General features: G+C 40.4%; 1 protein-coding gene across 1 annotated transcript in view; it reads left to right on the top strand.

The window, feature by feature from the left end:
• LOC115127438 (proto-oncogene vav-like) overlaps window positions 1-12969 on the top strand; it is an 83841-nt gene that overhangs the window by 55746 nt on the left and 15126 nt on the right. Inside the window, exons 13-21 of the mRNA XM_065002189.1 lie at window positions 3613-3681; window positions 4609-4781; window positions 5175-5310; window positions 6027-6136; window positions 6245-6346; window positions 7836-7930; window positions 8164-8186; window positions 10653-10689; window positions 11813-11949. Coding sequence (XP_064858261.1) covers window positions 3613-3681; window positions 4609-4781; window positions 5175-5310; window positions 6027-6136; window positions 6245-6346; window positions 7836-7930; window positions 8164-8186; window positions 10653-10689; window positions 11813-11949 — 882 coding nt within the window. The remainder of the gene's footprint in view (window positions 1-3612; window positions 3682-4608; window positions 4782-5174; window positions 5311-6026; window positions 6137-6244; window positions 6347-7835; window positions 7931-8163; window positions 8187-10652; window positions 10690-11812; window positions 11950-12969) is intronic.

The following is a 12969-nucleotide window of genomic DNA, read 5'->3' as shown; positions in this document are numbered from 1 at the left end:
TGTGATAGTGTTAATAGTGTGATAGTGTTAATAGTGTGATAGTGTTAATAGTGTGATAGTGTTAATAGTGTGATAGTGTTAATAATGTGATAGTGTTAATAATAGTGTTAATAGTGTTAATAGTGTGATAGTGTTAATAATAGTGTTAATAGTGTGATAGTGTTAATAATAGTGTTAATAGTGTGATAGTGTTAATAATAGTGTTAATAGTGTGATAGTGTGATAGTGTGATAGTGTTAATAGTGTTAATAGTGTGATAGTGTTAATAATAGTGTTAATAATGTGATAGTGTTAATAATAGTGTTAATAGTGTGATAGTGTTAATAGTGTGATAGTGTTAATAATAGTGTTAATAGTGTGATAGTGTTAATAGTGTGATAGTGTTAATAGTGTTAATAGTGTTAATAGTGTGATAGTGTTAATAATAGTGTTAATAATGTGATAGTGTTAATAATAGTGTTAATAGTGTGATAGTGTTAATAGTGTGATAGTGTTAATAGTGTGATAGTGTTAATAATAGTGTTAATAATGTGATAGTGTTAATAATGTGATAGTGTTAATAGTGTGATAGTGTTAATAGTGTTAATAGTGTGATAGTGTTAATAGTGTGATAGTGTTAATAATAGTGTTAATAGTGTGATAGTGTTAATAATAGTGTTAATAGTGTTAATAATGTGATAGTGTTAATAGTGTTAATAGTGTGATAGTGTTAATAGTGTGATAGTGTTAATAATAGTGTTAATAATGTGATAGTGTTAATAATAGTGTTAATAGTGTGATAGTGTTAATAATAGTGTTAATAGTGTGATAGTGTTAATAGTGTGATAGTGTTAATAGTGTGATAGTGTTAATAGTGTAATAGTGTTAATAGTGTGATAGTGTTAATAGTGTGATAGTGTTAATAGTGTGATAGTGTTAATAGTGTTAATAGTGTTAATAGTGTTAATAGTGTGATAGTGTTAATAGTGTTAATAGTGTTAATAGTGTTAATAGTGTGATATTGTTAATAGTGTTAATAGTGTTAATAGTGTGATAGTGTTAATAATAGTGTTAATAGTGTTAATAATGTGATAGTGTTAATAGTGTTAATAGTGTGATAGTGTTAATAGTGTGATAGTGTTAATAGTGTGATAGTGTTAATAATAGTGTTAATAGTGTGATAGTGTTAATAGTGTTAATAGTGTTAATAGTGTTAATAGTGTGATAGTGTTAATAGTGTGATAGTGTTAATAATGTGATAGTGTTAATAATAGTGTTAATAATGTGATAGTGTTAATAGTGTGATAGTGTTAATATTGTGATAGTGTTAATAGTGTGATAGTGTTAATAATGTGATAGTGTTAATAATAGTGTTAATAATGTGATAGTGTTAATAGTGTGATAGTGTTAATAGTGTGATAGTGTGATAGTGTGATAGTGTTAATAGTGTTAATAGTGTTAATAGTGTTAATAGTGTGATAGTGTTAATAGTGTGATAGTGTGATAGTGTTAATAGTGTGATAGTGTTAATAATAGTGTTAATAGTGTGATAGTGTTAATAGTGTGATAGTGTGATAGTGTTAATAGTGTTAATAGTGTGATAGTGTTAATAGTGTGATAGTGTTAATAGTGTGATAGTGTTAATAGTGTGATAGTGTTAATAGTGTAATAGTGTGATAGTGTTAATAGTGTGATAGTGTGATAGTGTTAATAGTGTTAATAGTGTGATAGTGTTAATAGTGTGATAGTGTGATAGTGTTAATAGTGTGATAGTGTTAATAATGTGATAGTGTTAATAGTGTGATAGTGTTAATAGTGTGATAGTGTTAATAGTGTGATAGTGTGATAGTGTTAATAGTGTGATAGTGTGATAGTGTTAATAGTGTTAATAGTGTGATAGTGTGATAGTGTTAATAGTGTGATAGTGTTGATAGTGTTATAGTGTGATAGTGTTAATAGTGTTAATAGTGTGATAGTGTGATAGTGTTAATAATGTGATAGTGTTAATAGTGTGATAGTGTTAATAGTGTTAATAGTGTTAATAGTGTGATAGTGTGATAGTGTTAATAGTGTTAATAGTGTGATAGTGTTAATAGTGTGATAGTGTTAATAATAGTGTTAATAGTGTGATAGTGTTAATAATGTGATAGTGTTAATAGTGTTAATAGTGTTAATAGTGTGATAGTGTGATAGTGTTAATAGTGTGATAGTGTGATAGTGATAGTGTGATAGTGTTAATAGTGTGATAGTGTTAATAGTGTTAATAGTGTTAATAGTGTGATAGTGTTAATAGTGTTAATAGTGTTAATAGTGTGATAGTGTTAATAGTGTGATAGTGTTAATAGTGTTAATAGTGTTAGTAGTGTGATAGTGTGATAGTGTTAATAGTGTTAATAGTGTGATAGTGTTAATAGTGTGATAGTGTTAATAGTGTTAATAGTGTTAATAGTGTTATAGTGTGATAGTGTTAATAGTGTTAATAGTGTGATAGTGTTAATAGTGTTAATAGTGTGATAGTGTTAATAGTGTTAATAGTGTTAATAGTGTGATAGTGTTAATAATAGTGTTAATAGTGATAGTGTTAATAATAGTGTTAATAGTGTGATAGTGTTAATAGTGTGATAGTGTTAATAATAGTGTTAATAGTGTGATAGTGTTAATAGTGTTAATAGTGTTAATAGTGTGATAGTGTTAATAGTGTGATAGTGTTAATAGTGTTAATAGTGTTAATAGTGTTAATAGTGTGATAGTGTTAATAGTGTGATAGTGTTAATAGTGTGATAGTGTTAATAATAGTGTTAATAGTGTGATAGTGTTAATAGTGTGATAGTGTTAATAGTGTGATAGTGTTAATAGTGTTAATAGTGTTAATAGTGTGATAGTGTTAATAGTGTGATAGTGTTAATAGTGTTAATAGTGTGATAGTGTTAATAGTGTGATAGTGTTAATAATAGTGTTAATAGTGTGATAGTGTTAATAGTGTGATAGTGTTAATAGTGTGATAGTGTTAATAATAGTGTTAATAGTGTGATAGTGTTAATAGTGTTAATAGTGTGATAGTGTTAATAGTGTGATAGTGTTAATAGTGTGATAGTGTTAATAGTGTGATAGTGTTAATAGTGTTAATAGTGTTAATAGTGTGATAGTGTTAATAGTGTGATAGTGTTAATAATAGTGTTAATAGTGTGATAGTGTTAATAGTGTGATAGTGTTAATAGTGTGATAGTGTTAATAGTGTGATAGTGTTAATAGTGTTAATAATAATGTTAATAGTGTTAATAGTGTGATAGTGTTAATAGTGTGATAGTGTTAATAGTGTGATAGTGTTAATAGTGTGATAGTGTTAATAGTGTGATAGTGTTAATAATAATGTTAATAGTGTTAATAGTGTGATAGTGTTAATAGTGTTAATAGTGTGATAGTGTTAATAATAGTGTGATAATGTAATAGTGTGATAGTGTTAATAGTGTTAATAGTGTTAATAGTGTGATAGTGTTAATAATAGTGTTAATAGTGTGATAGTGTGATAGTGTTAATAATGTGATAGTGTGATAGTGTGATAGTGTGATAGTGTTAGTAATAGTGTTAATAGTGTGATAGTGTTAGTAATGGTGTTAATAATGTGATTACCAGGAGCTGGTGAAACACACCTCCAGCAATACAGAGAAAGAAAACCTTCGGACAGCTCTAGACGCCATGAGAGTGAGTTGACTTTCCTCTTCCAGGCTTCACTGATACTAACAGGACCAGCATGATGTCCTCTTCCAGGCTTCACTGATACTAACAGGACCAGCATGAGTTCCTCTTCCAGACTTTACTAACAGGACAAGCATGAGTTCCTCTTCCAGGCTTCACTGATACTAACAGGACAAGCATGAGTTCCTCTTCCAGACTTTACTGATACTAACAGGACAAGCATGAGTTCCTCTTCCAGACTTTACTAACAGGACCAGCATGAGTTCCTCTTACAGACTTTACTAACAGGACAAGCATGAGTGCCTCTCCCAGACTTTACTGATACTAACAGGACAAGCATGAGTTCCTCTCCCAGACTTTACTGATACTAACAGGACAAGCATGAGTTCCTCTTCCAGACTTTACTAACAGGACCAGCATGAGTTCCTCTTACAGACTTTACTAACAGGACAAGCATGAGTGCCTCTCCCAGACTTTACTGATACTAACAGGACAAGCATGAGTTCCTCTCCCAGACTTTACTGATACTAACAGGACAAGCATGAGTTCCTCTTCCAGACTTTACTAACAGGACCAGCATGAGTTCCTCTTACAGACTTTACTAACAGGACAAGCATGAGTTCCTCTCCCAGACTTTACTAACAGGACCAGCATGAGTTCCTCTCCCAGACTTTACTAACAGGACCAGCATGAGTTCCTCTTCCAGACTTTACTAACAGGACCAGCATGAGTGCCTCTCCCAGACTTTACTAACAGGACCAGCATGAGTTCCTCTCCCAGACTTTACCGATACGAACAGGACAAGCATGAGTTCCTCTTACAGACTTTACTGGAAGGGTAAACTGTGTGTGTGTGTGTGTGTGTGTGTGTGTGTGTGTGTGTGTGTGTGTGTGTGTGTGTGTGTGTGTGTGTGTGTGTGTGTGTGTGTTTCAGGACCTGGCTCAGTGTGTGAACGAGGTAAAGAGAGACAACGAGATCATCAAACAGATCACCACCTTCCAGTTGTCTATAGAGAACATGACTCAGTCTCTGGCTCTGTACGGACGACCCAAGATAGATGGAGAACTGAAGATCAGCTCCTCAGAGAAGAAGTCCAAACAGGACAGGTGTGTGTGTGTGTGGGGGGTCACATAGTGTGTCAGTGTGTGTGTGGGGGGATGTCACATTGTGTGTCAGTGTGTGTGTGTGGGGGGTCACATTGCGTGTCAGTGTGTGTGTGTGGGGGGGGGGTCAGGTATGCGTGAGTGTGAGATCTGTATTGGTGTTTTACAACGGTGTGTGTGTGTGTGTGTGTGTGTGTGTGTGTGTGTGTGTGTGTGTGTGTGTGTGTGTGTGTGTGTGTGTGTGTGGGGGGGGTCAAGTATGCGTGAGTGTGAGATCTGTATTGGTGTTTTACAACGGTGTGTGTGTGTGTGTGTGTGTGTGTGTGTGTGTGTGTGTGTGTGTGTGTGTGTGCGTGCGTGCGTGCGTGCGTGCGTGCGTGTGCGTGTGTGTGCCAGGTATGCGTTCCTGTTTGACAAGGCGATACTAGTGTGTAAGAAGAAGAGTGGAGAGACGATGGAACTGAAGGAGATTATAGACCTGCAGTACTACCAGCTACGAGACGAGACCACCGGGGAGAAGGACAGCAAGAAGGTAGCTTAGTCTGCTCTTCTCCTCCTCTTCTTCTCATCCTCTTCTCTTCTCTGCTCTTCCCCTCCTTTTCTCTTCCTTCTCTTCTCGTCTTCTCCTCCTTCTCTTTTCTTGTCTTCTCCTTCTCCTCCTCTCTTCTTTCCTCTTTTCTTCCTTCTCTTCTCGACTTCTCCTCCTTCTCTTTTCTTGTCTTCTCCTTCTCCTCTTCTTTCCTCTTTTCTTCCTTCTCTTCTCTGCTCTTCCTTCTCTTCTTGTCTTCTCCTCCTTCTCTTGTCTTGTCTTTTCCTTCTCTTCTCCTCCTCTTCTCTTCTCTTCTCGTCTTCTCCTTCTCTTCTCCTCCTCTTCTCTTCTCTTCTCGTCTTCTCTTCTCTTCTCGTCTTCTCCTTCTCTTCTCCTCCTCTTCTCTTCTCTTCTCGTCTTCTCCTCCTCCTCTTGTCTTCTCCTTCTCTTCTCCTCCTCTTCTCTTCTCTTCTCGTCTTCTCCTCCTCCTCTTGTCTTCTCCTCTCTTCTCCTCTTCTTCTCTTCTCTTCTCTTCTCGTCTTCTCCTCCTCCTCTTGTCTTCTCCTTCTCTTCTCCTCCTCTTCTCTTCCTTCTCGTCTTCTCCTCCTACACTTGTCTTGTCTTTTATTTTCCTCTCCCCACATTTTGTACTAAACTTATCCCGTGTGTGTGTGTGTGTGTGTGTGTGTGTGTGTGTGTGTGTGTGTGTGTGTGTGTAGTGGTCACATTTTTTCCTGCTTATAGACTGTTATGGGAAGTCAGGATACGACCTTTTCTTCAAGACCAGAGATCTCAAGAAGAAATGGCTGGAGCAGTTTGAGATGGCCCTGTGAGTCATACAATAGTGCATGGATGGAGGGAGGGAGGGATTGACTAATGGATAGACTGACTGACTGGTGGATTTATTTGGTTGGTTGATTGTTTGATTGATCCGCAGGTCCAACATGTGTCCAGAGAACTGTACTGCCAACAGTCATGACTTCCAGATGCACTGCTTTGAAGATACCACCTCCTGCAAGGCCTGCAGTATGCTCCTCAGGTACACACACACACACACACACACACACACACACACACACACACACACACACACACACACACACACACACACCTTGTGCACCATCGAGAGCATCTTGACTGGTTGCATCACTGCCTGGTATGGCAGCTGCTCTGCCTCCGACCGCAAGGCACTACAGACGGTAGTACGTACGGCCCAGTACATCACTGGGGATAAGCTGCCTGCCATCCAGGACCTCTATACCACTATACCAGGCGGTGTTAACATTGCCAAAGCAAGTGAGGTAGATAATATATAAAGTGAATATATAAAGTGAAATAAACAATAAAAATTAACAGTAAACATTACACATACAGAAGTTTCAAAACAATAAAGACATTACAAATGTCATATTATATATATACAGTGTTTTAACAATGTACAAATGGTAAAGGACACAAGATAAAATACATAAGCATAAATATGGGTTGTATTTACAATGGTGTGTGTTCTTCACTGGTTAATCTCTGTCTCTCTTTAATCTCTCTCTCTCCCTCCTCTCTCTCTTTAATTTCTCTCTATATACTCCCTCCCTTCTCCTCTCTCTCTCTCCTTCTCTCTCTTTTGCTTTCTCTCCTTCCTTCTCTCTCTATACTCGCTCCTCCCCTCCTTCTCTCTCTCTCTGTCTCTCTCCTTCTCTCTCTTTCTCTCTCTCTCATTCCTTCTTTCTCTATACTTGCTCCCCCCTCCTTCTCTCTCTCTCTGTCTCTGTCCTCTCTCTCTCTCTCTCTCTCTCCTTCCTTCTCTCTCTATACTTGCTCCCTCCTTCTCTCTCTTTCTCTCTCTCTCCTTCCTTCTCTCTCTATACTCTCTCCCTCCCTCCTTCTCTCTCTATACTCGCTCCCCCCCTCCTTCTCTCTCTCCTTCCTTCTCTCTCTATACTCTCTCCCTCCTTCTCTCTCGATACTCGCTCCCTCGCTCCTTCTCTCTCTATTCTCGCTCCCTCGCTCCTTCTCTCTCTATACTCGCTCCCTCCCTCCTTCTCTCTCTCGCTCTCCTTCCTTCTCTCTCTATACTCTCTCCTTCCCTCCCTCTCTCTCTCTATACTCTCTCCCTCCCTCCTTCTCTCTCTATACTCTCTCCCTTCCTCCTTCTCTCCATCTCTCTCTCTATCCTTCCTTCTCTCTCTATACTCTCTCCCTCCCTCCTTCTCTCTCTCTCTCTCCCTCCTTCTCTCCATCTCTCTCTCTTTCTCTCTCTATCCTTCCTTCTCTCTCTATACTCTCTCCCTCCCTCCCTCCCTCCTCCCTTCTCCCTCCCTCCCTCCCTCCCTCCCTCCCTCCCTCCCTCCCTCCCCTCCTTCTCTCTCTCTATTCTCCCTCTCTCCCCCTCTCCCTCCCTCCTTCTCTCAATTCAATTCAATTCAATTCAAGGGCTTTATTGGCATGGGAAACATGTGTTAACATTGCCAAAGCAAGTGAGGTAGACAACATACAAAGTCTCCCTCCCTCCCTCCTTCTCTGTCTCTCAGGGGGATATTCTTCCAGGGGTATCGTTGTAGTCGTTGCAGAATGGCCGCTCATAAAGAATGTCTGGGAAGAGTACCAGGCTGCGGACGCAACTCAGGTAGAGAGAGTGTGTGTGTGTGTGTGTGTGTGCGTGCGTGCGTGCGTGCGTGCGTGCGTGCGTGCGTGCGTCTGTGTGTGTGTGTTTTCTTTGACTGTATGTTTTCTGCAGGTGTGTGTGTGTGTGCGTCTGTGTGTGTGTGTGTGGTGTGTGTGTGTGTTTTCTTTGACACTATGTTTTCTGCAGGTGTGTGTAGTGTTGTACACTCAGCTGTGTTGTGCTTTGTATTTCAGACCACTCAGGGAACGTGAAGAAGGTAGGGCTCCTTTCAGAGGCTCTTTATCTGGCAGCGTGTCACTATACTACTGAGTAATGACTGTGTGAGCTAGGAACACTTTACGGCAGGAACTTGTACAGCTGAGGGGGGGGGGTACTACAAAGCAGGGTCAATAGCCAACCTGTCTAGATATTCTGAAATAACAGATGTATTGTGAGGATGGAAAAAGGGGATACCTAGTCAGTTGAACAAATCAATGCATTCAACCCAAACCTCTGAATCAGAGAGGTTGTTGGGAGGGGGGGTTACTTGTCGTCCTGGTGACCAGCTTGAATGGCCTCTCACTTCTTTCTGTCTCTCTCTCTCTCAATTCACTGACCTTGGGGAACATGGTCTAACTGAATCAACAACCAAAAACACAAACTTAAGTGAAGCTTTCTCAGTGAAAAACAAAGAGGTGTAATGGGATCCTACTCAATAATATGTCTGGTGACTCTCCTTCAGTGTAATGGGATCCTACTAAATAATATGTCTGGTGACTCTCCTTCAGTGTAATGGGATCCTACTCAATAATATGTCTGGTGACTCTCCTTCAGTGTAATGGGATCCTACTCAATAATATGTCTGGTGACTCTCCTTCAGTGTAATGGGATCCTACTCAATAATATGTCTGGTGACTCTCCTTCAGTGTAATGGGATCCTACTCAATAATATGTCTGGTGACTCTCCTTCAGTGTAATGGGATCCTACTCAATAATATGTCTGGTGACTCAATAATATGTCCTTCAGTGTAATGGGATCCTACTCAATAATATGTCTGGTGACTCTCCTTCAGTGTAATGGGATCCTACTCAATAATATGTCTGGTGACTCTCCTTCAGTGTAATGACTCTCCTTCAGTGGATCCTACTCAATAATATGTCTGGTGACTCTCCTTCAGTGTAATGGGATCCTACTAAATAATATGTCTGGTGACTCTCCTTCAGTGTAATGGGATCCTACTCAATAATATGTCTGGTGACTCTCCTTCAGTGTAATGGGATCCTACTCAATAATATGTCTGGTGACTCTCCTTCAGTGTAATGGGATCCTACTAAATAATATGTCTGGTGACTCTCCTTCAGTGTAATGGGATCCTACTCAATAATATGTCTGGTGACTCTCCTTCAGTGTAATGGGATCCTACTCAATAATATGTCTGGTGACTCTCCTTCAGTGTAATGGGTTCCTACTCAATAATATGTCTGGTGACTCTCCTTCAGTGTAATGGGATCCTACTCAATAATATGTCTGGTGACTCTCCTTCAGTGTAATGGGTTCCTACTCAATAATATGTCTGGTGACTCTCCTTCAGTGTAATGGGATCCTACTCAATAATATGTCTGGTGACTCTCCTTCAGTGTAATGGGATCCTACTCAATAATATGTCTGGTGACTCTCCTTCAGTGTAATGGGATCCTACTCAATAATATGTCTGGTGACTCTCCTTCAGTGTAATGGGTTCCTACTCAATAATATGTCTGGTGACTCTCCTTCAGTGTAATGGGTTCCTACTCAATAATATGTCCGGTGACTCTCCTTCAGTGTAATGGGTTCCTACTCAATAATATGTCTGGTGACTCTCCTTCAGTGTAATGGGATCCTACTCAATAATATGTCTGGTGACTCTCCTTCAGTGTAATGGGATCCTACTCAATAATATGTCTGGTGACTCTCCTTCAGTGTAATGGGATCCTACTCAATAATATGTCTGGTGACTCTCCTTCAGTGTAATGGGTTCCTACTCAATAATATGTCTGGTGACTCTCCTTCAGTGTAATGGGATCCTACTCAATAATATGTCTGGTGACTCTCCTTCAGTGTAATGGGTTCCTACTCAATAATATGTCTTGTTAAGTTTACTTCATTATTCAGGGTTTTACTGCATCAGAGACGTTGTGGCTCTACAGTCTTCTTCAGTGTGTACAGGAGGTACACTTTCATTTGCATTCAAAACAGCATTTGAAAAGAACAACAGATGAGCAGCAGCTGGTTCTAATCAGGGTTGACCCTCATCGGCCAATCAGGACCTGTATGCAAATTAGTCACACAAAGAAAGATACAAGAATTATAGGGTATGAGAGGTGGGCACGAAGGACGACTCACAGATCAATCGCCACCCCCCCCAGGTGTCCGCTCACCTAAACACATCACATCAATACATGAGGAAGTTCATTAGACCTCTTTGTCTGTCTGAATTCCCAGGGTTTTACTCACCAGCCAAGCTACTGGGAGAGTGGCATGGTTCCCTTCTGATAAGCTTAGTGAACCAGAACATCTAGAGTTATTTATGGATGTTTATCAAAGTCAGCTGGCTAACTCATTGATCCTGCTTTGTAGTATACCCCTCTGGAATGTGTTGTCTGTTCTAGTTGGTTGTATATCTGTGGGTCTGTTCTAGTTGGTTGTATATCTGTGGGTCTGTTCTAGCTGATTGTATATCTGTGACCTTTCTTGTTCCTACAGAATAAGAAGTCAGCTCCTCACAGACAAGCCAGTCCAGGTGAGGATCCCAGAAGTAGAGTAACATTATAGAACTGAATCAAGTTGGGATTAGATTAGAATGGGAACGTTTTTTAACTCAACTCAATTCAATTCAAATCAAGGGGCTTTATTGGCATGTTGGCATGGGAAACATACGTTAACATTGTCAAAGCAAGTGAGGTAGATACTAAACAAAAGTGAAATAAACAAATAAAAAATGAACAGTAAACATTACACTCACACGTTTCTTTTTTTCTCCCCAATGGTATCCAATTGTTTTTAGTAGCTACTATCTTGTCTCATCGCTACAACTCCCGTACAGGCTCGGGAGAGACGAAGGTCGAAAGTCATGCGTCCTCCGATACACAACCCAACCAAGCCGCACTGCTTCTTAACACAGCGCGCATCCAACCCGGAAGCCAGCCGCACCAATGTGTCGTAGGAAACACCGTGCACCTGGCAACCTTGGTTAGCGCACACTGCCCCCGGCACGCCACAGGAGTCACTGGTGCGCGATGAGACAAGGATATCCCTACCGGCCAAGCCATCCCTAACCCGGACGACGCTAGGCCAATTGTGCGTCGCCCCACGGACCTCCCGGTCGCGGCTGGTTACGACAGAGCCTGGGCGCGAACCCAGAGTCTCTGGTGGCACACCTAGCGCTGCAGTACAGCGCCCTTAACCACTGCGCCACCCGGGAGGCCTACACTCACACGTTTCGAAGAAATATACACATTTCACATTTCATATATCTATGTACAGTGTTATAATGATGTTTGGGTCAGTCACAGTGGTCAGGTATTCTGCCACTGTGTACTCTCTGTTTAGGGCCAAATAGCATTCTAGTTTGCTCTGGTTTTTTGTTCATTCTTTCCAATGTGTCAAGTAATTATCTTTTTGTTTTCTCATGATTTGATTTGGTCTAATTGTGTTGCTGTCCTGGGGCTCTGTGGGGTGTGTTTGTGAACAGAGCCCCAGGAACAGGTTGCTTAGGGGACTCTTCTCCAGGTTCATCTCTCTGTAGGTGATGGCAGGTTTGGGAATCACTTCCTTTTAGGTGGTTGTAGAATTGAACAAATCTCTCTCTCTCTCTCTCTCTCTCTCTCTCTCTCTCTCTCTCTCTCTCTCTCTCTCTCTCTCAGGCCTTCCTACAATGGAGGTGTGTCAGGAGTACTATGGTTTACCTCCGCCCCCTGTAGCGTTCGGCCAACCACTGCACCTCTCCATGGGTGATGTCATCGAACTGACAAGAGCCGATGCCGACCTAACGTGGTGGGAGGTGAAACACGCACACACACACACACGCACACACACGCACACACACACGGTGCAGGCAGAGCATGCTTCCTGTAGTATGAGTGTGTGGGAGGGTGGAGATACCGCCTCTCTCTCTCTCTCTCTCTCTCTCTCTCTCTCTCTCTCTCTCTCTCTCTCTCTCTCTCTCTCTCTCTCTCTCTCTTTCCTTCAAATGAATTTTATTGGGGGTGTTTGTTCTTCACTGGTTGCTCTTTTCTTGTGGCAACAGGTCACAAATCTTGCTGCTGTGATGGCACACTGTGGTATTTCACCCAGTAGATATGGGAGTTTATCAAAATTGGATTTGTTTTCGAATTCTTTGTGGGTCTGTGTAATCTGAGGGAAATATGTGTCTCTAATATGGTCATACATCGGGTAGCTGTTTTTTGATAAATTCTTTCCAATGTGTCAAGTAATTCTCTTTTTGTTTTCTCATGATTTGGTTGGGTATAATCGTGTTGCTGTTCTGGTTGTGGAATTTAACAGCTCTTGTCTGGATTTTGATAATTAGTGGGTATAGTCATGCATTATTTGGTGTTTTACGTTGTACACAGAGGATGTTTTTGCAGAGTACTGCATGCAGAGTCTCAATATGGTGAGATCTCACAACCATAAAGGACAATATGGTGAGATCTCACAACCATAAAGGACAATGTGGTGAGATCTCACAACCATAAAGTCTCAATATGGTGAGATCTCACAAACATAAAGTCTCAATATGGTGAGATCTCACCACCATAAAGTCTCAATATGGTGAGATCTCACCACCATAAAGTCTCAATATGGTGAGATCTCACCACCATAAAGGACAATGTGGTGAGATCTCACAACCATAAAGGGCAATATGGTGAGATCTCACCACCATAAAGGACAATATGGTGAGATCTCACCACCATAAAGGGCAATATGGTGAGATCTCACCACCATAAAGGACAATATGGTGAGATCTCACAACCATAAAGTCTCAATATGGTGAGATCTCACCACCATAAAGGACAATATG

Source organism: Oncorhynchus nerka, linkage group LG15 (genome assembly GCF_034236695.1).
Source record: "Oncorhynchus nerka isolate Pitt River linkage group LG15, Oner_Uvic_2.0, whole genome shotgun sequence".
Taxonomy (NCBI): domain Eukaryota; kingdom Metazoa; phylum Chordata; class Actinopteri; order Salmoniformes; family Salmonidae; genus Oncorhynchus; species Oncorhynchus nerka.
This window is presented reverse-complemented; position numbering and strand designations above follow the sequence as displayed.